General features: G+C 46.3%; 1 protein-coding gene across 3 annotated transcripts in view; it reads left to right on the top strand.

Annotated features, from left to right (window-relative positions):
- Arfgap1 (ADP-ribosylation factor GTPase-activating protein 1) overlaps nucleotides 1-27,880 on the top strand; it is a 60,957-nt gene that overhangs the window by 5,576 nt on the left and 27,501 nt on the right. For 2 of the 3 annotated variants that reach the window (XM_077689824.1, XM_077689822.1), the window contains exons 4-11: nucleotides 1,103-1,274; nucleotides 5,012-5,193; nucleotides 7,214-7,297; nucleotides 15,218-15,332; nucleotides 18,188-18,244; nucleotides 20,707-20,781; nucleotides 22,849-22,908; nucleotides 25,397-25,542. In XM_077689824.1, the coding sequence (XP_077545950.1) occupies nucleotides 1,103-1,274; nucleotides 5,012-5,193; nucleotides 7,214-7,297; nucleotides 15,218-15,332; nucleotides 18,188-18,244; nucleotides 20,707-20,781; nucleotides 22,849-22,908; nucleotides 25,397-25,542 (891 nt within the window). The remainder of the gene's footprint in view (nucleotides 1-1,102; nucleotides 1,275-5,011; nucleotides 5,194-7,213; nucleotides 7,298-15,217; nucleotides 15,333-18,187; nucleotides 18,245-20,706; nucleotides 20,782-22,848; nucleotides 22,909-25,396; nucleotides 25,543-27,880) is intronic. The other variant, XM_077689823.1, reaches the window with a different exon arrangement.

The following is a 27,880-nucleotide window of genomic DNA, read 5'->3' as shown; positions in this document are numbered from 1 at the left end:
CTGGGCGTTCGTCTGTTGTGGCTATCGCGGAATGGTCGCTTTCCCGTCCACCGCGTATCCCACAACTCTTGCCGCTCGTGCACTTAGAAGCATTGAGCGTTTTTGTGGTGTGAGGTTGTTAAATGCAAGCCCGAGCTCCTCGGCGAGAGTTTTGTTCTCCGGATCAGGCGATTCCATGACTAGGGCTGCGGGTGCACTAGGTTTTACTAGTATTTTTAAAATGGCCGCCGTCTCGATCGACTCCCGCGTGTGGGTGGTATATGGAGTCGACATACTAAGTATCTGTTTCATGGACTGGCTCTATGACGCCATTGTACACGTCACGGAATGTTCAATTTTAGCGGGAGATTTAAAATTTTGGCTTAAATTGCCTTATTTCTCAGTGAATAAAGCATCATTTGCTTCCGGGAAAGCGCTTGGGGTACTATGAAACACCTAATCTTTCGAATAAAACAAACTTTTGTTTTCTCTTCATGGCTCCTTTAACTACGCTGCAAAAGGCCCTATCAAAATTTGTGCATTTTTGTGGAACTGGGTTGCAGATGCTGGGAATGTACGGATGTATTTTTAAGTGTCTTGAAAGGTTCAAAGTGTCAATTTTCTCGTGCCTGCGGTGTGCTGGTGGTGCCCCGAAATTAGTGAAGATGATGACCTCTCAAATAAGTGCAGTTATACTCCAGTGCAGAAACTTCCTGCGATAGCAGAACGGATGCAGAGAAAAACCTCATTTGCTGGCAGAAGCCTCTGACAGGTTGTCAATATGTAACATGTTCAGTCTCTCATTACCTTGAGGTAAGGACATTATTAGGCCAGATCGGCATTTCGCTGTTATTTTTTCGACCTCGTTACAGGGTGTGGGGAATACAACTGCTTTTTTGCTGGCTTATCATCAGGTAGTGGTTGCTGCTGCAACATTCTCAATTGCAGCACAACTGCATTGGGCAGGGAAGCAGTGTTTAAGGATATTCTGGGGCACTGAAAAGGAGGGGGTGTGATTCAAGGGTTGAGAACAGTGTGGTGCAGCAGTTGTATGTGCGAGAATCATGAACAGAAGAGGGCTTAATGGTGGTCCCTGGGGGGTTCCACATGTGCGTGCGTGCAGCTTTGTGCGCTCTATCACGATGGACAAGTGGAAGGACCTGGAGCTGGAGAAGATGCGGTGCGGGGGCAACGACCGCGCCCGCCGCTTCCTCGAGGCACAGCCCGACTGGGACCCCTGCGCGCCCCTCGCCCAGCGGTACGACTCCAAGGCAGCCGCCCTCTACCGCGACAAGGTGGGTTGTTATTGGAAGGGCAGTGGTCGCGGTTGCAAAGGACTGATACCCGAGGGGGGGGGTGGGGGGGAGAAAAAAAAAGTTGTTTCCTGTCCCTTAACTCTTTCGTTACGGTGCCATAGGCCATTGGAGACAGTTGTTGAATGTTCTGTTGACGTCAAACCTCCCGCGAAAACTCAAAATGGCGCCTTTCAAACAACTATCGCCATCTGGTGTATTCACTGGCAACTCCTTTTTCGGTTTGTTTCGTTTGTTTACATTCCACGTGTGGAGGCCACGTGCTCCACAAAGGCTGGCTACCGTTGCATAGACTTTGGCAGCTGTTGCTGCTGATTGTTCAGACCCCAGCAGCAGTGATGACTCCAGCAACAATGAGGGATCGTGAGAGTTTGGATGAAGCAATATTATTTTCAGTACGTATTTGAGTACGAGTAGTGTCACAAAGACACACCCCCTTATCCCCCGTGGATCTTGTACAGCACCAGCTAAAAAGGATGGAGAAGAGAAGGAATTGCAAGACCTGCTTTCTGCCGTCGCGTGACTGCCTCTCTGAGTGGCACAGCGAGGCAGTTTGAATAAGCGCAGGTGGTAGTTTGCCGCGGTGCTTGTTGAGTACACCGTCTGTCTTCCCCGTCTCCTCGTGCAAGATTAGCTTAGTCGGAAAGACGACGGGCTGTCGCTCCGTTTCTCTATTCGGATCCAAGTTCGACTCGTGGTGGCGCCAGTAATTTCTTCAATTTAGCCTGGCGTTTTCTGCTGATGCGGACATGAGAATTTCCTTGGCTGGTAGAGGTATACTGCTCCGCAGTAAAATGGAGTCTCTGTGGTGGGTGTGGCTGCTCTAAGCCACCTGAATGTTATGTCAGACCAGCGTGGACTCCCAGTCGAGCTGTTCAAATGTGAGCAACGTTTCACCTCTTCTGTGAAGGAGCGGAGGCACTTTTTAGTCGCATCACATTCAGTCAAACCCCCGCCACAATGAACCCCGCTTGAACAAAATTTTCGCTTCAGCGAAATATTTCCGATTTTTCATCAGCTAGCCATAGAAGTCAGGGAAACAAAGTGCTCCCCACAAGCGACCATTTGTCTGGCTTGTTTTCACTTCGGCGAAAATTTCACGTCGGGGAACCGGGTTTAAACATTTATTTCACAATGAAATAAGCATTACGTCAGCTATATGTAGCTTTTTATACATTCAGGGCACTGATTTTCACTGATAACAAGCGCTGTGTGCCCACACCACCACCGATAAACAAAAACAGACACCTAGATGGATGCCATTGCTTGCTGGTGATAATGTTCTGGCCATAATGTGCTGGGCGGTACCACACTTCTGTACAAATTACAAGTTTCAATCATTAGCTCATAATATTCCCATGACTCTAAACGAACACCAAGAAACTACTGGATACAGCAGGAGGCAGCTTCGAAAATACATGGTGCAATTGTAACAAAAAAAAAAAAAAAGATCTGGAGCATTCAGTCATTATTGTATCTAGCTTCCGTGTCCGACCTGATGGTTATGTACAGTGTGCCTGTACAGTGTGTTGTACATCATGTTTTGTTTCTGCTTTCATAGTTGTTGCATTGTGATTATGTATAGTGTATATGAATTTTCTGCGTGAGAATGAATCTAAATTTTTAATTCTCATTTGTGATCCTGTCAAAAAGTTTGTTTCTTTTCCTTCCGAAAATTGCTTCTTTATGAAATATTTTTGCGAAACTTAGGCAAAAACGTGTCTCATTCCAGCTGTATTTATGTACCTTGTCTGCTGTGCCTTGTAACGGCTTCCTGGCCTTTGTCAAGCTATTCAAGCAGCTTTTAGCCAGGAAGTCGTCCAGTTGATTCTGGGAAAAATAAACCTGAATTGAATTGAATTGAAATTGAATCCTCAGCCTGGTTTGCCAAGCCGGAGCTACAGCCAATTCGTATCCAGTTGAGATTGCACGAATGTGCCGTGCTTGCGCTGTGCCGTTACGTATGCGTTGTGAGCAGGTGTCATTGCCGTTTTCTTACTAGTACCATTCTTCATAGTCGAGAGCGAAAATAATGTTTTTGAACCTGCATCATCCTATCTTAATGAGTCATCACTCGCGATAAATTCAAGAGCACTTTGCTTGCCTGTCGATGTCAGTTGCCCTGTGCCCAGTCAGAGGATAAGATAATGGGTGCCACTCCCGTCTCAAGCAAGTGGGGCAGCTATCACTAGCAGCTATCTGCAAGTAATCGGCTTGGTTGATATGCGTTGTTGCACCGCAATATGTTTTGCGACTGAATCCCCCCCAGGGTAAGGCGCTCTTTATGTGAGGGTAAAAAACAGGTAGCCACTGTCGCATTTGTTATTCGAAAAAACATAACGTAACTGCGCATCACTCCTTTTTATAAATATTGCGTTACGCTGCCAATGTTGCAGGTAATTAGGGTTCTTCATTTTGCGGCAAAACCCAATTTTACCCGATTCTTACATCCCGACCATGTTTCAGCAGAATTGGGTTAAACCCGATTTCTTCCCAAGCGGACCTTTTCAAAGTAGCGATCTGCACAATCGTGCTCCGACCGTCCGCCGTTCTCAACCAGTATTTGCTGGAAGCAAGGCCCACAAACAGAGTTTCCAAACTCTTTTAAGTATTCGCATGACTACCGCTCGCTACGTCAGGTTGGCAAATGCTGCATTGGCATTGGTGGGGCCAGCTAATAGCTGTGTTGTCGAGAGAACTTTCTCCCAGTTGAGATACGTTCAGCAATAAGACAGGTCTCAAATGAAGACAGACATGTTGCGCAAGCAGATAATAATGTATGATGTAAACGAGGAAGAGTAAAAAATCAATGGCCAGCTTTTTGTGAAAATAATGTTTCATTTCTTCGAAGTTATCAACTGTCCCTACTGTAATCGTTACTGATTCGGAGAGCCTTTTCTAGAAAACCGTGATGTCCCCCCCCCCCCCCCCCCCCCCGATTACCAGCTGGAAATATACACAAATTTTGACGCATTAGAGCTGAGAAGATCGTGATTCCATCTCAAATAAACTGAGTTTAATAAGTACATCTGTAGATTTGACCCGATTTCTCTCGGATTATCAGTTCGAAAAATAGCACCTGATTTTTTTTTACTTCAAAAAATATAAAACCCAAAAATGAACAGCCCTACGGATAACATTCGGGGCTATTTTTCTTGCCCTTCCATGGTGTCTCGGGGCAGATTTCACCACAACGAATTTCCGCTTCAACAAAATTTTTTTCACACATCCCGTCAATTTCGTTGTAGCGGGATTCAACTGTACTTTTTCGTTGTAGCGGGATTCAACTGTACTTCTGTATGGTCATACACACAACTGCCCAGTAGTGGTTTTACAAGCCTAGTATTGCTTTTAATTGCGTTTAACATTGTTCCCTCTTACGACCCACTGCGGCGGCTCCGTGGCTAAGGCATTGTGCTGCTGAGCCCAAGGATGGTGGTTCGATCCCAGTCACAGTGGCCGCTTTTCTGGTGAGGCGATAAAGTGAGAACGCCCATATGTTGAGATTTTGGCACCCGTTTAAGATCCCCAGGTAGTGGAAATTATCCTGAGCTTTCCACTATGGCGTGCCTCATACCCCAGGCATAGTTTCGGCGCGTTACACCACCCAATCAATCAATCTCTTGTGACACTCAGCAAATTTTGTGGTCTTGTAATACTTTGATGCTTTGTTCCGTGTCCCTTCCGACTGTGTGATTCGGTGTCTCTGGGCCGTGCAGATAGCGACCGAGGCCCAGGGCAAGACGTGGTCGGCGGACACGTCATCTGCACGGAATCACGTCACACGCACCTTCCCCAAGAGCAGCTCGGGCCCCGAGCTCAAGCAGAGCTTCGGCACGGGCTCCTCGCGCTTCGACGACTCGGGAGCGCGGGCCGAGGACTGGAGTGGGGGCTACCAGAGGTGAGAGGGGTCGGGTGGTGGGGTTGACTTAGGCTGGAGTGAAATTGTTTGGTTCCAAGCTGGTTTTCAAAGGCTGCTGAAGAGTGTGGTCGGTTTGAAGGCCTTGTGCTTGCCCACTCGCAACACTATTTTGCATATTCCGTGATCCTGTCATTAAGTGCCAGAAAGCGGCAAAAACTGGGGGATGCCTGTGGTTAAAGGCCAACTGCACTCAAAATTTCAACGTCCGGAAAACGTTATTTCGGTATAGCCTGCCTAAAAAGACTGCAAGATTCAAAATATGACAGCTGAAATGCGCGTATCCGCTGTACAAACAACCATCAAAAATCGGAGATTTTGAAAGCGAAATTGAGGAGAGCGCCGCTCTTACGGCCGGGCTGAAGTGATGTCCCAGCCAGCTTGGCCGGCGAGCAAGCAGCAGCACGCGGCCGGCCGTCCAGGGAAAACCTGCGCACAACGCCTCACCCTCACCGCTGTCCTAGGAGAAGTGCGCTCGCTCAGTGGAGCTCGACCGGTTCTCCTGGCTGGCCGTAATAAAAAGCGCAGGGCCGGCCGCAATGCCACTTCCACTTCGTGGCTGTTTGCCGCTGGCAGGTGCACCGTCGCCTGCGACGGAGCTATTTTGCACGCTTATTTATAACTAATTAACCACGCATTTCACGGGCTAGGTCATGTCCCAGTTGGTTCGGAGGTACATATTGTACGTACACAGTAAAGTTGGCCAAGGTGAAATTTGAGTGCAGTTGGCGTTTGATGTATGCTCTCCACGAGGAGATTCTTTTATTGCCTTTTGTCCCCCTCACTCCCTGGTCAGAAGGTTGGTCTTCATCCGGGAGCATTGTCTTTGAAACGTACACCTACTGGTGAATAATGTTTTGTCGACAATTTGTGGTGATATGGTACTCGCAGAAAATGGTGCGGGCCTTGTTGTCACTGCATATAACTGCACTAATACCTGATTAATTTTGGAGGCACTCGTGCTGCAGGTGTACTGATGCGGCCTGGAAATCATTAAAGAAAAAAGAAAAGTGATTTGTGCACTGCATTGTGTGGCTGTAGGGGCATTTTTAGTTATCGTGAGTTTTGAATGAACAGATTTCAAACCATTGAATGGGGTCTTTGAAGAATTGGATTGACTTTTTTTTTTGTTGTTGTTAGAGCTGATAAAAAGCCACCTTTCTATTGATCGTGTCTGCGAAAACGTGCATGTGATGGTCTCACTAGCACAGAACTGTGTGTGTCTGTGTGATGCACTTCTTCCAACAATGGCTCGTGCTGTTATTCTTCACCAAAAATGTCGTGAACTCGCATTTTTGCTTCTGGTTCTGTCTGGGAACCAACTAGAACTGTGTGGGTTGGCTTTTCAGAATTGCGGAGTCTTACTGTAGTTGCTGCAATAGCAGTGCCAGGAGTAGTCATTGAGGGCTCGTAGTAAGTTGCAAACTTAATAACCAGTGTAAAGTGTGGAGGTAGTTTTTCATTATTTGCATTAGTCGGTATAGAAATAGCCTGCGCTTTGACAGCGGGAACCTCTAAGTGGTAGTGCGGTTAAACTATCAACATTTGCGCATTAAAAAGACAAAAAAACTACACACTTTTTTTTTTGTTTCCTTCTTCAACCCACGCACAGTTAGTTCTTGTCGTGACTAAGTGGAAAGTGCACGCTCGTTGTACTGCACTCCTTGTTCCTCGAAGTGATTCTCAATCACTGCGTTGCACACTTCTGTGAAGGTCTTTGGGGTGTAACACAGATACCGGCTCGTCGAATGCGGCGCAGTTTTTGATTAGTTGACTGTCAGTTGGATGCATTGATTCGTTAGTCTGCTTCACCGCCGTCTACATCTCCGTAGGGGCATGACGTAGCAGAAACTTTCTCTGTTCAGCTCTTTCATTGCTGTGTCCTCATGGTTTTCTGACCGTATGTGTCCCATGTGTGGAGCTGCCACCACCGTAAGCCGCCTACCGCTTCTGTCTCTGACGTTTTCCTCGTCTCCTCTCTTGTCTTCCCCGGGGTGTCCAGCTACAACTTCAGCTCGGAGCAGGTGGCCTCGCACAGGGACGATTTTTTCTCACGAGTCCAGGCGCAGAATGCAACGAGGCCCGAGTAAGTTTGCCTGCAGTTTGCCACACTATCCTCTGTTCACACCAGAAGCCAACATGCAGTAAATACTGCTCCATTTCAGCCCAAAACTGGTTCGTTGAAATGTAGTTTTTTTTCCTTTGACTATTGAGCTCTGGAACTCTCTACCCGGTGATACTCGCGGGCTCCCCCCTTTAGATCAGCTTCTGAGTGCAATATCAAATGCGTGTTAGATAGAGATTTCTATGTTCTCTTGCTTTCTTTAGTCTTGCTTTTGTTCATTCTGTATCTTGTGTAGTGTTGTGAACCAGACAATCTGTGCCATGCATTCGTGTTTTTGTTTCTGCTTTTTATCACTTGATCATTTGTATGTCCACTCCTGAAATAGCCCTTAGAGGGGCTGCAGTATGTATAAATAAATAAACAAACAAAGAAACAAACAAACAATTGAACAAATAAATAAATAAAGTGTTCTCTGTTCCAACAAAGCTTATGCCCTTTCAAATGGAACCGCATCCCTGTGTTTTACTCCTGCGGAGAACAGCTGTGTTTACGGGGGCTTGTCGGAAAGGGTTTTGGTGGGGGGGGTTTGATAGGACCTAAAAGATGGTTCGAATAATAGAACAATGTGGGGAATTTACGCTGGTAGGTGTACTGCTGTAATGGTGTACCTGGGAAGAGACAGCACCTCTAGTAAATGTAAGAGTTCCAACGAGTTTGAGTTTTTAGAGGCCACAAAAATAGGGCAGGGAGGGTGGGGGGAATTGCAGGCAGGCTGCGCACGTTGACTATTAAAAATAGCAAACGGGCTGTCATTGAAAAAATCGAAAACCTTAATTGTTCGGCAGCTACCACGTGTGTTTGAATGTTGAAGATACTGGAGTGTCTTTCATTGCAGAAATAGGAAGCTTTGGGTTACACCATATTTACTTGTGTAATGAATTGTGTAATGGAACTAGAAAAGAATTTAGTTTTTTTGTTTACCCAGGTACATCACGAACAACCTGTCCTTTCCAATTGGAAAAATGCATGCAAAAACAACGACCGCATTGTTGTTTGTTGGAACACAGCTGTTGTTACGATGCTTATCTGAACTCCTTTGGCTCCGCAGAGTGAGGCGTTGGACCTTGAGCGCTGATAGCATAGTGCACACTTTTGACCACTGCACGTAGATAACTTCACGTGTAGGAAGCCTTCAGATTGTCAAGCCTTGAGCTTGACAATTTCGCGCTCTGTTTTTGAGTGGCCTCTAATGCAGAGTTAAAGATAGCTATGGCAAGCCTTTTTTTTTCTGTAAGGGGAGGTTGTCGGGCCTTTAACAGCCATTAGCAACCATACTAACCCTTAAAGAAGCCATGAAGAGAAAATACAACTTCGTGTAATTTGAAAGAACTAGGATTCAGTATATAGCTCCATTACAGCCCCAAAATATGTTTTTTTAACGAAAAAAAAGCAAGAGGTATTTAAAAACATTCAAATTTTTCGCCACAGTGACGTGTTATGAGCAAGAATAACGTCATACGGGCCAACAATAAAACATAATTTTCAGTGCGTTAGCTGCACGTTAGCATTCAAGTTGATGCGGTCCAACGGAACTAGAGGCCCCATTACAGACGTCCAGTCATGCGTCGTCGCGACAGGTCAGTTAGGCGGCCGCCAATCGCGCAAACAAGGTTCTGTGACGTCATGGAAAAGTTGCGGGAAACTGGCTAGGGGGTCGCGACTGGTTCACACGTTTTCTTTAATACAGTCTAACCTCGATATAGCGAACCTCGATATAACGAAGTTCGCGATGCAACGAACTTTTTACGTTTCAGTTTTTTGTTGCTATTAAGGTGCATGTGTTTTTACCCTCGATTTAACGAAGTAGTTTTAAGGCGCAGTTTCGATGCAACGAAGTTTCTGCGAGTACAGAAATCAAATTTCGGCAGATCCCACTACATCATTTGTAAATAACGCTCGAAATAATTCACGCCCAACTCATTGCGACCGGTCCCGTGCAAGTGCGGACACACGATGCACGACTGGCCTCCTCACTGCTTCCAATCCTATTTGGTTTTGCAGGTGCCGTGTTTGGCATTGCTTCACCACCGACGAGATTCCAAAAGCTGCAGTGAGGCTTCGTTACCTTTTAATAAACAACGGGGGAAAAATTTGTAGTTCAGCACAGTTCCTTGAAGTACAGTTTATAAGTTGAGCTTTTAACGATTGCACCAGTAACGATCAGCCTTTCAACAAGAGCTCGCAGAAACTTACCAGATATTTCGACCAGGTTGCTCCGGGAACACAGCTTTTTTATTTCAAGAATTAACAACTGCAAGGCTTCTCTTGCACCACGACAGCACTTGGCAGGGTAAGCGTCGGCACTGTTTCAGGCGTAACTTTTGGTGAAGTTGCAGACATCACGCAATAATAATAAACACTGCACTCGTACTGCAGAGCTAGAGCAGCGCACTAAGCGACCCAGCGGTAATCAGGTAGTCGACGGCCGGTACCGATTTACCGCCCGAGCGCGCACACTCGGGCGGTAAATTGGTACCGGACAAACACTTCAGCTAGAGTTAAGGCCCAACCACATGCAGCGTATTTTCGGCGTCGCGCCAGCGTCAGCGTCGTTCGGCGTCGACGAGCGTCAGCGCGCGCGCCAAAATGCATGGCGACGCGGGCTGACGCTCCGGCGACGCCGATATCTACGCTCGGCAGATCTCGGCGCGAGCGCCGGAAGCGGCGCTGGTGCCAGTTTCCGGTTGTGCCAGTCCGTCTCGCAGTTTTAATGGCGGCCGACATGCCGAAAATCAACGCTGAGGCACTAATAAGTGCAGTCGCTGCCCGCCCCGCTCTATGGCAGGCTAAACATAGAGACAACAAAAACAAACACCGCAAACAGGCGTTGTGGGACGAAGTGGCAGCAGCCGTGGCGCCCGTGGCGAATATGGCGACACACTGTTGCCACTGTTGCTCGAACGAAAGGCTTTCGTCGGCTTGATGCAGCCGGCAGTTTTTCTTCAGCATTTAAACAACGCAGTTGGATGCGGTTTAGCAACGTTAAAGTCACTTCAGTGCATTTATAAACAAAAATAAACGTTTACTTTAAAGCCTAATTACAAAAAACTCTGCACAACTTGTTTATGTTGGCACAGAGCTAGGCAAGCAAGTCTGGCAACACACACAGATGCAGCGTCGAGCGCGCACGCCGGCGCGTGATTTCGCCGGTCCCATTCGGTTACTCGCCCTCTCCTGCGGGCGCGCACGTTGACGCCGAATGACGCTGACGCTCGCGCGACGCCGAAAATACGCTGCATGTGGTTGGGCCTTTAGTAGAGTTCACTCTACTTCAGCGCTGACAAACTGAGTTCCGCCATTTTGTGGGCACCCCCGCGTCCCGTTCCCATCAGCCCGCAATAGCACGTGACCGGCCGAGTGTTGCTTGACGCATTAGAGGACTGCCGCTGAGTTTCACTGAGTTTCGTTTTCGTATTTGGTGAATCAGAATGCGCCCGCCCCGGGGTAGTCGCTCTAGCATGGTGCGCGTTTCGCGGCATCTTTTACCTCGAACCACAAGTCAAGATTTCCAAATAACCTCAATATACAACACTCGCTGGTCGGTTTGTTAATAGTTTCGTCTAAAATAATTATTAAAATCAATATCTTCATGATGACATCATTTGTGTCAGTGAAAGGCAAAAATCTCGATGCAACGAAGTTCGCGATAAAACGAAGTTTTTTCCGGAAAGTACTGCTTCGTTATATCGAGGTTCGACTGTATCTCCGTTATTTGTTCGAAGATTGCGATGATATTGGTATCATTGTTATCGGGACTAAGCAGTCTTTCTAATAAACCCAACTTGTATTTTGTCTTCATGGCTCCTTTAACAAAACTGAAAACCATCCCCAATCAATCCAAACCCATACCCAATCAATTAAGACATTTTTTTTGTTTTTCTGGATACTATTTAATGAAACTTCACAGCATTGCTCAGCTTTTTCTCCAGAGTTCAAATATGCCACTACTTCTGTGGCAGGTCATTTACATGTGACGATATTTAAGAATTCCTTTGCATTGTTTGCCAGCAATAGAAAAAAACCTGATCAGAAAATTAACATTAACATATGAGTAGGCGCTCCAATGTAGTATATAAGGAATGCAGTGCTAAGAGCACATTTTTAAATCTCACCACGTTCACTGACTGAAGTTCAGTTTCATAGCATGGCAATTGAGCAATAAAAAAAAAGGCAACTTTTTAAATGAAAATCTTTTTGCAGGGGTGCTTGACATATACTACACTGAGTTTCATTTTTAAAGGAAAATTGTAATTCTGGCTGCCCGAGGTCACGAGATAACTGCACAAAAGAAACATGCAAGGTGGTCAGTAACACCATTTTGGAGGAACAGCGGGTATTAAGAATGTAGACAAAAATGATCACCTAGAGGACTTTGGAAAGCAACAATTTCGTAAATATTCATAATAAAACTGTAATATTTTTCAAGTACCGGCTTTAGAAATAATAGATTATATAACTGGTATGTAAAATTCATTTTTCAGCTAATTTTTGACTCTGGAAGCCAGTTTTCCCGCTTTAGTGGGGACTCACCTGATCACATTCCTATGGGACTTACCGTATTTTCACGCCTATAACCCACCCCTGCATACAACTTGCACCCCCACTTTCGTCAACGAATAAAAAAAATGTATCCCCGCAGATTTTATACATAAAAGGATGGACCAAAGCTACTGCTTAAGCAACATTGCACATTTGTTTACGCAAACGAACTTACCTATACGTAACTAGACGACTTGCGGCATGCATTTTTTCAGGTTGGTATAATGTTGAGCTCTGTGTGCAAAATAAGCACTGTCAATGGGACAGCGATGGCTTAGTCGCCATTACTACTGTAGGGGCATCACGGCCCAACGAGCATTGCGGTGGAGCTGCACCAAAGCAAATACCTCGCATATAATCCACACCTCTAGTTCACCCCTGAAATTTTCGCATTTTTGGTGCGGGTTATACGCGCGAAAATACGGTACTAATCAATGACCCACGAGCTTAGAAATCATCATGCGCCAATGTGAAAAGTTTTACAAATCCGTCTAAATGTTCGCAACGGCCTATACTCGGGAACAAGTTAAGAACAGCAACAGCTCATGTACGGTATCACTCCGCCTAAGCGACGGACCCGGATGTCAACGGGCGCGCGTTTTGAAAGGGGGTTGCTATGAATGCGTGATATCGTCTGCCTTGTCTCACACAGTTTGTTTGTCGTCGCTGGAGTCGTTTATAAGCATATTAAGTACAAAAAATCACGGGAACGGCTCACTCCATCTTCAAAATATTCCCAGTAACGCCCTACTTGCGCTATGCGGATTAACATCCGGCTACTGTGATGAGGCACAGCGGCAACTTCCGTTGCCGTTCTTAAGTTGTAACCGAGTGTAGTATATTTCTTGTGGAAATATAGGCCATCCTTACTGAAATAAAAAGGAAACAAGAAATGCATTTTAATTTATCTAGTCCTTATTAGGTGGCGCTAGCGGTCTTCCATGCAACAGTTTTTGTTATTTCAGTGCAGAAGTGACGTATGTCTAAAATAAGCAAACTAGGTTGTTGTGCACATGTGTTCGCATTCGGACACGATTGTTTTTTAGACCGTGGGTCGTGAAGTGGTAAGTTCTATACGAATGTTAACAGGTGAGTACCCCTTAAAGGGGCTGTTGTCTGCAGCTTAATTCAGGCCGAAGCACTGGCCACGGAACTCGGCGACTTTATTTTGTAGTGGTGTGATATTCACAGAATAAGTTGGAGGAAGTGGTGCCCTCGCTGTGAGTGAAGAAACGCAACGTTGAAATTGCAGTGTAAAAAAACAAAAACAGTGTTTGAATGCTTATCTCGCACAATGAATGCATACCGAATCTGTGTTAATTTTCTCAGTTAAAAAGGTGCGTTCATTATGCGCGCAAATACAGTATCGCTTGTGCCTTCAGAAATTCCCGGAGCATTCACTTCTGTGGGTACCAACGGCTCACACAGCACCTTTTGGGACCCTCCCTGTGATCCGCAATAATCTTGAGACTGCTAATTAATTAGCATTTGAATGAATTAATTCATTCATTATTCAACATGCATGGCAACACCCTAGCAAAGATTCAGAAGGTCTGTTTTTGCTGCCGGTGTTGATTTCAACGCCAAGAACGCTTTTTTCGGGGAGAGGACCTAAATTTGGTCCTGAAATTAAATTGCCGTGTACGTTTGGCTTGAGAACACTAAGTTGAACATCACACTACAGTGTAATCTCGATCATACGATTCTGGGTGATACGAATTTCGGGATGATACGAATTTCTGAAAAGTCCCGGCGAAATTGCATTTCGGCTGTTCCGAACGGACCTGCGCGGCCCGGCGGATGATACAAACGAGCCGGTGAGGGGCCCGACTGCCGAACGAGCAAGTGACGGCTCTCTCTCCCCTCTTTGTTGCTCTCTCTCTAGAAACGGTCGGGCCGTTGTTTTCTGCTTGCTGACACTGCCGCGAAACCCCGCACGCTTCTCGCGGCATGGCCGGCTGCAGCCGCAAAGTGGCGAGGCCGCTCGAGCGACCGCTCCTAACCGCTCTTTAAAATGCCGCTCAAGGCAGACGCTAAGTTGCTTGTGCGGTAAAGGAGCTGATTATGCATGCGAAAACGGTACTATAAAACATCATCCACGGCGCTAGTGAAAGCGCCCATGAAATATCTGCCGGGGTGCTAAGCCTCACCATCTCCGGCGGAGCTAAGCCGGCTGTCTCGAGTGCTTCGCAAGTCGTCGGGCTCCTCCATCTTGCCGCGCGCGTCGTGCGTCATTTTCTGGTTGAGGTAGGAGCTACCGCGGGCGCGAAATCGTCGATACAAGCGTGAAAATACAGTGCGCGCAAAGCCGAGGTGTGCGAATCGCGTGCAAAAACGCACCATGCGGTTCACGCTTGACTTGCGGCATGTAGCGAGCTTGGGCACCGCGAGTGAGGTGACGAGCGCAAAGTGTTACGCGTTCCAGAAAGGACAGCTTTGCGACGTGGGGGTAAAAAAATGCCGAAGAAAATCACGAATGTCTTCAGGCGAAAGTAAAAAAAGAAATACACGAAAACTTTTTTCAGCGCTACATTTTTTGGTCTGTATTGGTTCATACGAATTTCGGATGATACGAATATTTTTCACGGTCCCGCGAGATTCGTATCATCGAGATATTACTGTAAATGTTTTATGCATTACACAGGGTTCAGAGGAAGGCTTCCAAATTGCATTTAAAAAAAAACATAAAACAAGCACCTATCTGCTGGGTGGTATTCCCGATCAACTGGGTGTCGGAGCTTGACCAAGCATTATAGCAGGTCAGTTGTAGATAGGTAGTTGTTGGTGTCTGGGGTGTTAGAAGCGGTCCGCACAGCCTTATAAAAGAAAAGATATGCGGCAAGCAAGGTCCACGTAGGCTTGGAGAACAAATTTGGGGGTGGGGGGAGGCTGTTTTCGGTCTGAGCTCACGAAATATGGTTTGTACAAGGTACGTTATATGGAGGACAGACAGCAGTCAGGCCACGTGCATATAGAGGGACTGTTTCGGCTGATGCCACGTGGCCGTTTGCAGTAATCGGGTGGCATCTTTGCCCTGTGGTGAATTTAGCCATTGGGTGATGGTGTTATTATCTCTCCTACAAGGTTACTTTAACACACTCGTTTTAAGAAATATGATGTCTGTGGTACTCTGAGGAGAGAGTCAATTCTTGTCTGCCTGTAGGACGTGCCTGCCGCAGGGTGAGCGCATTTCGGTAGAAGGAACAAACAACCATCCCACCGCATATCGCTGTGGAGGCTGGGTTGGGGTGTTCACTGGTTGGCTTGCACCCACGAACCAGTCGCTTGTTGCTGGTCGCCCAGAGTCCGTCAGTTAGAGTGCTTCCCTGCCCCTTGTTGCAGAGACCTTCCACCGAGCCAGGGTGGGCGCTACAGTGGGTTCGGCAACACGGTCTCAGCGCCACCACGGAGCCAGTCCACTGAGTTCTTTGACGGAGCCTGGTCCTCCTTCAGTTCGGTGAGATCTCTCTCTCTCTCTCTCTCTCTCTCTCTCTCTCTCTCTCTCTCTCTCTCTCTCTCTCTCTCTCTCTCTCTCTCTCTCTCTCTCTCTCTCTCTCTCTCTCTCTCTCTCTCTCTCTCTCTCTCTCTCTCTCTCTCTCTCTCTCTCTCTCTCTCCCTCTTTTCTTGTAGGAAAATTAGCTGGTCTCTGTCAAGACTTCCTTAGGGAGCGTTGGAGGGCAATCACTTGTGAATTACGAAAAGAACAACCCACCGGTAATTTTAGGTCTATTTTCATGCAGTTGAACTACTACTGTGTTTGTTTCTGTAAGGTAGCTGGATTGTTTTTGAGTTTAACACGTTTCGGGACGGTTGTATGTATTGGAAAACCTGAAAATTGGGGTTCATTTGTGCGCAGTCTCATACACGCCTTCTAGACTTTTGGCCGAAACTCTTTAGTTCTGTCATCTATAGCAGGTGCGGAGTTTCCTGAGACAGTGCGTCAGTACCGCTCCTAGATCAGGGGTTCAAAATAACCAGTGGTGCCAACAGCAGCGGTGTACCTGTTGCGAAGTGTTACGCTGTCACGCACAATGTTGCCCGCTTTTCAACCACGAAAGTTGTGTTTCTCATGCAGGGGAAACATGGATATGCCTGTGATTAGGGCACTCCTTGTGCAGTAATGGAACCCCCAGGAGGTCCAGGTTCATCCAAATGCTTGAGAAATTGGGCTGGGGAAGATGTATCTGTACTGTGGAAGTGGGGTGTGAAGGCAGAATACAAGTTTGGCTCACCGAGGACCGATTTGCCCCGATATCAATGATACCACTTTTATGGCAAACTTCAAACAAATATTCAAGATATTAAAGGGGAACGCACAAAGCAGTGGCAACTCTCCAGCAACGTCTCTGTGACATGACAGAATCTTGTTTGTGCGATTGCTGGCCACTCACCAAAGCCACCGCCGAGAAACATTACTGGCCGATGGCAGTGGAGCCTATAGCTCTGTTTGATTGTACAACCTGAATGCTAACGAGCACAACTGCGTTTTTAGAGCTGCCCGACATTACGTCACTGTAGTGGGAAACAAAGTTTTTTAACATTTCTTACTTTTTTTAAAGAAGCGGCGCCCCTTTGGGGCTGGGGCTGTTGCATACCTGCCAACTCTCCCGATTTACCTTGGAGACTCCCGATTTTTTACCTATTCTCCCGATTGTACAGCCCTAACCCCCATCTCGAAAAAAATATATATATATAGAACTGCGTTATGCAGCACAGCCGCATTGCGATTGCCATCATGAGCTGGGTAGCTAGCCGAAGTCACATGGGAATCCAAGCCGTTTGTGTGCACCAAGTGTTCAAGCCTAACTTTGTTCACATGTGGTCGGGACAATGCGTTGAGGACTGAACGTAGTAATATTCTGCTTTTCACAGCCCTCTTGGCATCATAGCGTCATCGAAAAATAAGCATTTACAATGTTTCGTGCCGTCCAGGAAAGGCAAACAGTTCAGATTTTGCACGACTTGCGCATGCGACGTGAGCGTGGTCCACGGTGGTAAAGGAGACTTAAAACTGCATTTGGCGACTACTAAGCACCAAAGCTTCATTCGTGCTGCTGAGAAGCAGAGGACTGTGAGCAACTTATTTGGCAACAGCAACGAAGACAGTGTTGTGCGTGCGGAATGCCTTTTCACTGGATTTGTTATCGAGCACAATTTGCCGCTTAGCGTGAGTGATCACGTTGGGCCACTTCTGCGCAAGATGTTTCCCAAGTGCGAAGAGGCGAAGCGCTACGGGTGCGGCAGAACGGAGACAACTGCCCTTGTCGGTGAAATGGCTACAGAGGCGCAAGGTGCAATGGTGGAAAGCTTGAAGCATCGTGTTTTCGCGCTTGCAGTTGACGGCAGCAACAGCACCTCATCGCAGCTTTAAACCCCATCGTGGCAACCTACTACGTAGAGAAATGCGGGCGGTTTGAAAGTAAGCTGTTGTGCATGCAAGAACTTCGAGGAGAGGCTACTGGCCGAAAAATTGGCAACCTCGTGCTCGTGCTAGCACTTGGCAACCTCGTATGTAGACTAGACATCGCATGTGCTGCGTTAAAAAAAAGGCTCCCCTGCTCTGAACCTCCCAATTTTCGAAGTCCCCAGGTTGGCAGGTATGCTGTTGGCATCTCATGTCATCATCGTAACCATCGTCTCATGTAGTCACGGTACTAAAACACGGGGAAACTCGTTTGCGCCTCGTGCTAGAAAGTAACATGTACCAAAAAAAACACCGGGACACTCATTTACGCCTCGCGCTGTAACGCTTCGTAACGCATTCTAAAAAACACCGGGACGCTCTTTTACGCCTCGCGCTAGCGAGCTTCGTGCTTCAAAGACCGGAGACTTCTACAGCAACGCTGTATACCTCTACCCCCCCAAACGGTTTCATCTCCGTTGGCAAAAGCGCCACGGCGCCAAGAATACACTTACACACTGCATGCTTCACCCCTCCCCAGGTTTCACGTTAGTGGAGATAGCCCGAGATTTTTTTTTTTTTTTTTTTTGAAGAAACTTCTTCTGTGGCTGCAGTGGAGCTCAGTGAGTTACCGAAGGCTGCTCTTTCAAATTGAACAAAGTTATATTTTGTTTTCATGGCCCCTTTAAGGCATGGGAGGAGCACTTAGTTATAATGGGGGAAGTCTGATTAATTCCATCTTCTGAGTTTTAGTACTAACAGTAGCATTATCGTTGCGGTAGAGTAGAAGCAGAAGTGATGTGGGGATGAGGAGTTTTAGTGACCAGAGTTCGTACGTATAGACATGTTCTGGGTTGGGAGGTTGGATTCATTCGTACCTTTTTTTCTCTCTCTTTTCTTTTCCCTTGCAGGGATTCGCCACTTTCGCAGCTGGGGCCACCAAGGTGGCTTCCAAGGCATCTGAAAATGTGAGTGTGCTCTCTCTGGAGCTGTGATTGTGAGATTCAGTTTCGTTCACTCGCCCAAGCTCCAAGGTGAAAGCCAAATACTGTGCAGTTCTCATGACTATTGGCCGCTGTAGTCTTTATGGAGGTGAGTGCAGTTGCAAGTGCGCAAGCTTGCACTCCGAGACTTGAATTATCAATTGCTGTATGTGGTCGTTGCTATGTAATGGGTCATCACACCAAATAGGATCGAGTTGCCATAGGTAAAGGACGGTTACTGCGAATCACTTTGCATCAGTTGTTGCAGAGATGAGTCACTTCTGCACTATATTACATCAAGTCCTTGATGTGAAGAAAAAAATTATCCCCAAAAGAGAATAACCATCCACCGATCTCATAACGTAGTTTCATTCACTGACGAAGTGAAATGCACAGTTTTTTTACATTTCAGATTCTGTACGAAATTCGTGCAGAATCTGTACGAGATCTTTATGAAATCCGTATGATATCGTACAGATCTGTGAGATTCGTACGGGAGCCGTACAGATCTGTGTGAGATTCGTACAGCATCCGTACAGATCAATGTGCGAGATCCGTACGGGATCCCGTTCAGGAGATTGCGAACAATGAGATTGCGAACAATGATTTTTTGGGGGATCTGAAACATCACAAATTGTGCATTTCACTGGGTCAGTGACTGAAATTATGTTACGAACTCACAACCTGACCAGACAGGCTTCCATCGCACCCTGGAATAAGCATCCACTGATATTTACCCACACTATCTTTGCAAAAAAAAAAAATATACAGTTAAGCCTCGATTAACGAAGTCGTACTTGCGGGCGAAAATTTCGTTAAATCGAGAATTTCGTGAAATCGAGGTTTTGATTTTACAGTTAATTTAACCAGTTATTGAGGTTTCAAAACCTTGCCCATCGCTCAGAAACAACTGCTATGTAGTTACCTCTCCACTTAAACCGAAATTTGTACTAAAACTGGCCGCGAAAATTGTGGGAATTAATAGCTTCAACACTTAGGCAATGGAATTCCGATAGCCGACCGTAGTTCGTGTCGTCTTAAAACTGGTGCTTTTTCCGCAACACCTCATTAAATGTGATAGCAGACTAGGTTTCCACTTATCCTTTTTTTTTCATTTCGGTCACTACTAAACGCCGTTGTTAGTCAATTGAACTCGCGTCCATGCCCCGGCGAGGTGCTGGTTCGAAGTTACGCCTCTTTTCGTCCGTTCAGTGGTAGGCTTAAGGCGCGGCGTTGAGGGGTGCGGCGGGACAACAGCAGAAGGGTGCTACAAAGCTTTCGAAAGACTTTTTTCGTGCACAAACGCTCTGCAGTATGGCCGCGTGATGCAACCACGACACTCGAGGTAAAGCCATGATTGAGATTTGAGCGGAGTACACACGGACCGCTTCACTTTGTGGAGCAGCGCTTACGTGCTCCCACTAAAGTGGAAAGCTTACATTAAATATCTTCTGACCAAATTTGATTAAGCAATTACCTTTATGCCCGCTGAGCCCTAAAGAAACCGATTTCTCCGCATCGCAGCTGTCTAATGAACACGTTTTGACCACGTTCGGAGAGCAATTTATTGCCAACAGCACTCGATGTTCAAGCCGCAGTGAAGAAGTCCGTAAGCAGTGCTTGGCGTTTCTTGATCAGGATGGGCTTTACGTGACGCTCGTATGCTGACAGCGCTAGCAAGGCTTGCTCTTCAACATTCACGTGCGCCTGCGTGCCTCCGCAGAACGTCGATGGCATCCATCACTTCAATGTCCTTCGGTTTCACCGACACTTCCTCAGGCTCTTGTTCGGAACACTTTTCTTTCCCTTGGAGTGCTCATGCAGCTTATAAGACTCATATAATGATGGACGAACAAAGTATTAATGTGGTTATCAGCGAGAACAACCTAGAGCAGCAGCATCGTGAGCAAGGACGCGTAGAAAAGAACCCATGAAAAGAACACTGAAGTAGGCTTCGGCCTTCAGCAGCCTAAGCATAGAGGGTGCTGGCGTAGGCAACGATGGAGATGTCAAAATGGTGGCCGCACTATTAAACCGTCCATGACCGCTAGCGGTTTTTGAGCAGCTTCTTTCATTGCTTTTAATTGTTGTCAACCGCATAATTCACCGCTTTTCTTTCATTTTAGACTAGTTAATGTGAGTACTGAATGTTTTCAATGTAGGCTCTGAGAGGCAAAATAAAACGTGCCTCAACCGGAATTTTGTTCTTCCTTTCTCGCCATGACTTCGTTAAATCGAAAGCGCCGCACAAAATTACTTCGTAAAATCGAGATAACAATACATGGATTTCACAAAATTTTGATAGAAAACTTGAAAAAATTCGTTATATCGCGAATTTCGTTAAATCGAGGTTCGTTATATCGAGGTTCAACTGTATATGTAAAAATGCTGCGTAAGAACCTGTTCATGTCGGGGTCGCTGACTTTGCCTCCGCCTACACAACGCAGGCCGTCAAGATTGGCAGCATAGCGGCTCAGAAGGCTGCCGAGATCTCTGGGGCCGTGAGCGAGAAGGTGAGTGAGGTGAACACTCCGTCTTTGTCTTCGCTAGCCATTACGTTTTTTGTTTTTGTTGTTGACTGCTGCTGCCTTGCGTGATTTGTGCTTAGCATGGATCCTTGCCCAGCATCGTACAAGCCTAGTGATGGGCATGTTTTGTAGCTTCGCCCGGTCTGGTTGGTCATTTGCGCCAACCAAGGGCTTCAGGAATGGGATGAACTTAACTTGGGCCGTATGGCCCAGTTATAATGGTGACTGGTGTTAACAGTATTTTCTGAATGTATTTGAACTGTAATTACTATTACCTGTCATCTGCAAACTGAAATAGTCTTGGGTTTCAGATGCTCTGGTTAATATTGTTTGTTTGTTTACATTTTAATTGCCTGAAACTGCCGGTACTTGTTTTAAACAGAAGATGATACCTAGTATGGATACAAAAGCAGTGCAGTACTTATTCACTGCACTTCAGGGTTCATACAGGTCCTTGAAAACCCTTGGAATTGAAAATTAGGTTTTCAAGTGCCTTAAAAAGGCTGGAATTTTTTCCCTCTCCTTGAAAGCCCTTAATTTCTTTGGGCAACAAAAAGGACACCCGGTTACGTGACCGGGTTTGCATGCTTAATCCAAAACATACATTTTGCAATTTAAGGGCAGCTTGGGAGCACAGGCATGCTGCTTTATACAATGGCTCGTACGGAACGAAATCCGCGCATCGGACGAGGCAGAAATTATCATAGGTCCTCTTCCAATATTCCATACTGCTTTCTGCATTGCCTCATCCTGTTATTCATATTACTTATCTTCCTGCTGCTGTGCTTTGACGTTTCAAAAGCGAATGGTGCTGACACTCTAGGGTGAAATATAAGCAAAACTCTGAATGCGAGAACACAGTGAATCTAGCTCCTAAGCCTTACTGGAATATCTTATTAATATATTCTATTAATATTATTATTAATAATTAATATTAATATTATTAATTATTAATATTAATATTATTAATATCTTATATCTTAGAATGGCAGCGGGTATTAAGTTATGTTCCTCACTATGTTTGCAGAGTTCGAAAAAGTTCAAGATGGCATGGCTTTTGTAAAGCTCCCTCAGTATTATTGTGGGTGGGGGTAAACTTGTCCACTTCCAAAGGATGAGCTCAGCTGTTCCAAGTTTTTTTTTTTTTACTCATTTTTTTTTAGATGTAAAGAAGCAAACATTTGGCGTGTGTAAACAGTAGTGAAACGTTAGGACACTTGCTCCCCTGCATCCTTGAAAATGCCTTGGCAAGGCCGTGAAAGTCTTTGAAAATCCTTAAATTCTTGTCCCTGAATCCTGTACGAACCTTGGAACTTATTTGCTTGATGAACTCGGGACTAGTCCCCGTGGAGACTGGGGACAGACTGGAGAAATACTGGTCCCCATGAACTCAGACTGGTCCCTGTGTTGTAGCTCCCCTTCCTGTCACACAATGAACTGCCATTGCATATTTCTCGTATCTGTTGCTGGCTTAGTACGGTGTTTAGGGCAGAGTGCTGCTGAATGTTAATAGGCCGTTGCACTGATGGGAAAACATCTTCAACGGTTAAGAGCATTGCTTTAATGAGCAACAAAGTGATGCAATGCGACTGTCTGGCAGTCTGTAGGGATCTGGGAGTGCTCCAGCATCTGTTCCCTAGGCAGCACCCTATTTGCCAGGGAGAACTTTGTTTTGCAAAGAGTGTTTCCCTAGGGAGCACCTTATTCCCCAGGGAGATCCCCATTCCCTGAAGAGCATTTCCCTAGCAAGCACGGCCATGCCTGCCACACCCCCAGGTCAGCCACCCTTGCCAGTCACATGCGCGCAAGGTCTGCATGGCTTGTAAACTGTGCACGCTTTCTCGCACCTTCGCAGCCTTCCGTGTCCCCAGACCTCGCGCAAATTGTGCCATTGAGTTCTCTGCTCTTGTTTGCGAGTTTGATGTCGTAGTCTTCTTTTTCTTTTCATTTAAGTTTTCGTTCTTGTTTGTTTTTCTTTCTTTTTTTCCTTCCCCCATCCTCCTTATGTTGGGTTCCACACCCTCTCCCCCTGCCACGGCGTCGCGTGCATGCGGACGCCAGGTGAAGGACGGCACCCTCATTGGAGACCTGCAGAGCCAGGTGACCACCATCAGCACCAAGGTGGGTCGGCGGCTCCCGTTTTGCGCTCGTTGCCGTAGCATGATCTGTAGCGGAGCTTGCTGCGTCTGTTTTGTGCCCGGCATTGCATCGTGGCCTTCCCGACTTTGCGTGCGTTCCTCCCGTGTTAATTTTTCGTAACGTTCCCAAGACCAAGTTCTTAGATTGAGGAAGTGAACTTGGCGAGTGTCTGAGCGTCTCCCTCTCCCCAGTGCCCAAACTGATGGAAAAAGTGTTGAGTAGTATGTTCACGTCATGGTGATATTTGTTTTTCCTTGGCCCTCTACACCAGTTTCAAGTGTTGTCCTTTTTAAAAAGAATTTTAAATATCTACTATCGCGAAATCGGTAAATATTTATCGGTAAACTTCAATGGGCATTATAATCGGGGGCGCGTTAGAATCGCGCAGATATAGTATGTCGCTCCTACCTTCATTCCATCATTGGAGTACGAAATTGGAAAGCTTTTCAATATTTCTTGCTTTGGTTTTTTGTTGTTGTTGTTCAGAAGAGTGCCTTTTGTGGCTGGAGTAGAGCTCAGTGTGTTACCGAAGGGCCGTTCTTTCAAATCGAACAAGGTTGTATTAACAAAAAACTGTTTTATTCTGGGATACACCAAGATTTGACAGATGTCATTCCGTCACGGAAATGATGCCAATACAACGAAGCAAGTGGCCTGTTAAGGGTGCACCCCTGCACACAGCGTCTTCTTGCGGGGAAGCAACCTTTAGTACTAAAGAGTACGTTATACTTAGGGTTGCTTGTTTTCGGGTTTTACATTTTAAGGGGACACACTGGTCTTAGAAACCTTTTTTTTTTTTTTTTTTTGCTTTCCAAGCAATTTTGACGAATCTTCATGGGCTTGTTCAGTTTTTTTAGCTGATTTCAAATATGTAATTCGTTTTGATGTGACATAACTAGTTTTAGAGTTATTTCAAAAATTTCCTTGATTGTTCTTTAGAACAATAAGAAACAAACTGTTCAAGAAAAGATTACCACCAAGGCATAGATAGATACCAGAAGTTGTGGAGAATGAAATGTGGGAAGCAGTTTTTTTGTTTTGCAACCAGATATGTTTACATCAATTCTAACTTCTAGGTTTGAATTACTCCTGGTAACCAATTAAAAATAATCCTAATTAAACAACTACTGAAACACAAAATGCAAAATCTGCTTCCCATATCGCATGGTTTACATATTCAGCTTCGCAATGCAAAAGAAATGATGTTCCTAGCTGCACAACATGCTGGTATGTACCTCTCGAGAATTTTGTATCACTGCGGTACCAGTCGTGGTGAAAAAGTGGGGAATTATGGGAAAATAATTCTATCTGTTGAAATTAGACCTCTATGGTTTTTATAAGGACCTGGTACTGTTCCACGTACAGAATTTTTGGAGGAAAAAGTGTGGAGAAAAGTGATACCTTAAAAATGCTTTTTTGGGCAATTTTTTCGTCCCAAAGACCCGTGTGCCCCCTTAAAGGCCAACTGCACTCAAAATTTTGACCGTGCGAAATTACTGTTCCTGCATAGTATGACTAAAAAGACCGTGATGTAAGAAGTATGACGCCTAAAATGTGCGTAATTACGCCGCAAGCGACCAGCAAAAATTGACGATTTTGAAAACGAAACTGGGCATAACGCGGCCATTACGGGCAGGCGGAAGTGACATATCAGCCGTTGGCGCGAGCGGCCAGACGGCCTTGCCTGACGGTGTGAGCTGTGCAGACCGGGCGACGCAGCCGGCTCGGCCAGCCAAGAGGAGAGTGTGAGCGCGCGCGTGCGGGAGGCGCGAGGAAAAGCGAGCGCTTGTCTCGTCACATTGCGTAGGCATGATGTCGCGACGACACTCGAAAAGGAGAGAACCGCACGGTTGACGAAGCCTCTTCGGATTCACAAAGGCCAGGCGTACCGGCGGCGCGAAATACGAGTTTCCTGGATTCTCCCGCTGCGAGGCAGGCCGATCGGCCTAGACGGCTGGCATGTCACTTCCGCTAAATGGCTGTTTGCGCGACACGCTGGCAGGTGCTTTGTCGTCTGCAAGGGCGTTATTTTGAGTGCCTGAAACTGAATAACCACGCATTGCACAGAGCTAGCGGTCGCGTCGCAGTAGTTCTCATGGTACCTACTACACATTTCAAAGGCATTTAGCCAGGGTGAAATTTGAGTTCAGTTGGCCTTTAACACGACAGTGTTTTATGCTGGGATACACCAAGATATCGCTGACGTCATATCCGTTACGAAAATGACGCCAGGCGCCTTTGCCGAAGCGACCCGCCAGCAGGACGTCGCTCGCCAAGCACACCCACAAGACAGCCGCCGATCCACAAATCATGCTCAGCTGCAGATTTCGCTGCCCATTTCACTTTTGTGTTGTACCGATTCCTATGACAGAGGAATCAACCATAGTTTTTTGTCTTCGCAGCCCCTTCGAGGTTTTGGAGCCCTCTCACAGCAACATTCGTCGACTTTCCTCCTCCTGCCCCCTAACAGGTGGTGGACGTGAGCCGTCGTGGAGTGCAGGACCTCTCGACCCTGTTTGCCCAAAAGGCCACCACGCTGGAGACTGCCGAGGGGGCCCCCACCGAGAAGTCCTCGCTCCTATTCGCCTCCTCTTCCTCCCCTTCGTCACGCGACAGGTCTGTTGCCCCCTTCTTCTCTCCACCACCCTTGCCGGTATATATAGGAGCGGTGGTTCTCGACCTCGGGGGTCTGCAGAGCCCTCATTTCTTGTTGCGGGCTCCAAACTCTGTGTCGCTGCAAAGAGTCGGCTTCGTTGCGCAGCACTCGCTGTTTTGTCGGTTGCTAAGTGGGCCTGCCCATCGTGGAGGGCTCCGAAACGACAGTCACTTCCACACATACTGCAGTGGGTGTTGCGTTGTTGAGACCGCACCACGACCGGTGTTCAACAGCTTTAGGCGGAGGGGTATAACCACTCACGAACGCGCTCGGTATGCACCAACACTCACTGACGTTTCCGCGAGGGTGTAACTGTAGCTGTTGCACCGAGTTTGGTGCATACCAGTTTTGCCACATCCTGTTAGAAGTGTCTCACACTTGTAGGCGTTGTTGTAAAAAAGTGTTGGAGCCGGCTTATAAAACCACCTGCCATGGTTGACAGAACTTCTCGAGTGTCGTCCTACTGTATGCAAGATTTTTAGCTAGGCTGGTGTGACTGGTGGGCACAGAAGGCAAAAACGGTAAGGTATGCAAACAATCTCGCGGTGTCCCTCCATTGCATGTAGTGCCCTGGGAACCAGGTGAGCCTTTGGTGCGTTAAACTGCAGATTTGAACTCTATTTGTAGTCTTTGTAGCTCCAGCAGTGAACACCCGAGCTGTAGAAGCTGTCTCTGAGAAAAACTGGTGACTGGAACTTTCTTTTTTAATCCAGTTTTATTTTCTTGGAACTCAAAAAATTAATTGGCCTGTTGATCCTTGCCTTGTGAAAAACACTTACGGCAGTGCCGTACTGTTTATTGCTATAAATGCACTTGCATAACAAATGCACTCCCCAACATTGGTCATTATAAATGTTTTGATTTTTATGGCCTCTCATAATGAATGCGCCTTCCCATTTTAAGTAAAAGAATTCCACTCAAGAGCTGTTTTACAGAATGATCTTGGCATTGTTTGCATGACAGAAACTTCTTTCTTCTGAACAGATAAGTCAGCTTTTTTTTTTTTTTTTTTTTTTCCCCACTTTGGAAGAACTTTTGATATGGCGAAATACAACTCTGTTCCCAATTTTCAAGCAGAACCTGGTAACACACAGTAAAGCTACTGCTTTAGTCAATTCTCTTTCTAATTTTGACATTTTTGATCCAGTGGGTCTTTTGGGCAATAGTGAACAACTTCATCCAAAGGCAGGGGCATTACATTTGCTGAGACAGTCATAAAGCCATGTCCCAGTGTGCGAGCATAAAGGTAATCTTGCATGAAAAGGTTCATTCTCAACTCACCTCGTATAGTTGTGCACACCCCAACGTGCGCCCATTTTTTTTTTTTAGAAAAAGAAGCGCTTTTGTTACGCGAGTGAGTGGGGCTATGTCCTGACGGACTGTTACAACTGGGGTACCAGATAATGGCAATGTTTGGGACTTACAAATACAAATTCGGTGTAAAGAAGTACAACAAAAGTTGCACGTATCCTACAGCGTTCTCTGCAATCTCGGTTTTTACTGTGACCATGCTCAATTTGCTGCGAGAGAAAGAATTCTAGTCTGGGAAGCCTCATCAGCGAAAGAATGCCAAGCCAGCAAAAAAGATGATTGTGCTACACTGGTACTGCACTGGTGCTGCACTGCCTCATTTAGGGCAGCCTTTGCTGTGTGTGCAGTGTATGTTGGTAGTGGTGTCAGTGCAGGCATGGATGAAGCAGGACCATTGGTTGATTGTGCAGTGGAACGCCGTATGAAACTCGGGTTAAAAATTTAATTTCAGCAGGAAGGAATCCTGCCATTGCTGAAGAATTAGCAGTTAATGGGTTTGGTTATCAAATTTCTCGCTACAGGCAGCCAACACTGGCAGTTGATAAGACAACCCTATACTAAAAGGCACAGTCCGACGATAACTGAAACTGGAACTCGCCCTTTCTGTTCCTTTGTACAGCTGAGTTTTCACTTGGGAAATCATTTAGCTTGGATTAGGCAGCTTCAGCTGAGCTGAGTAGGCTGCACATTGGATCACTCGATGGCTGCTGTTCGCTGTTCAGAGCAACAAGCCTCTGATGTTGAAAGTGTCACTTGTAAGAAAAGCCACTCAGATGGCACCGCGTGTAAATGCAGCCCATTCAATCAAGGCCTTACTTTTTATTACCTGTTAAATGATCCTCGATGCATTATTTCGTGGCTGATATAAAATACAAGGCATTCAGAGAGCCTTTGGCGTGTTTGGACACCAACAGAGATCACCAGAAACACGTAACCGGTCAGCTAACAAGTTCTGCTAACTAGTGCGGCTTGACTGCACGTCGTCTG

Source organism: Haemaphysalis longicornis, unplaced genomic scaffold (genome assembly GCF_048455015.1).
Source record: "Haemaphysalis longicornis isolate Haplotype H1 unplaced genomic scaffold, Haemaphysalis longicornis Haplotype H1 scaffold_10, whole genome shotgun sequence".
Taxonomy (NCBI): Eukaryota; Metazoa; Arthropoda; class Arachnida; order Ixodida; family Ixodidae; genus Haemaphysalis; species Haemaphysalis longicornis.
The sequence above is the reverse complement of the archived record's forward strand: the minus strand, read 5'-3'. Positions and strand labels throughout refer to the sequence as shown.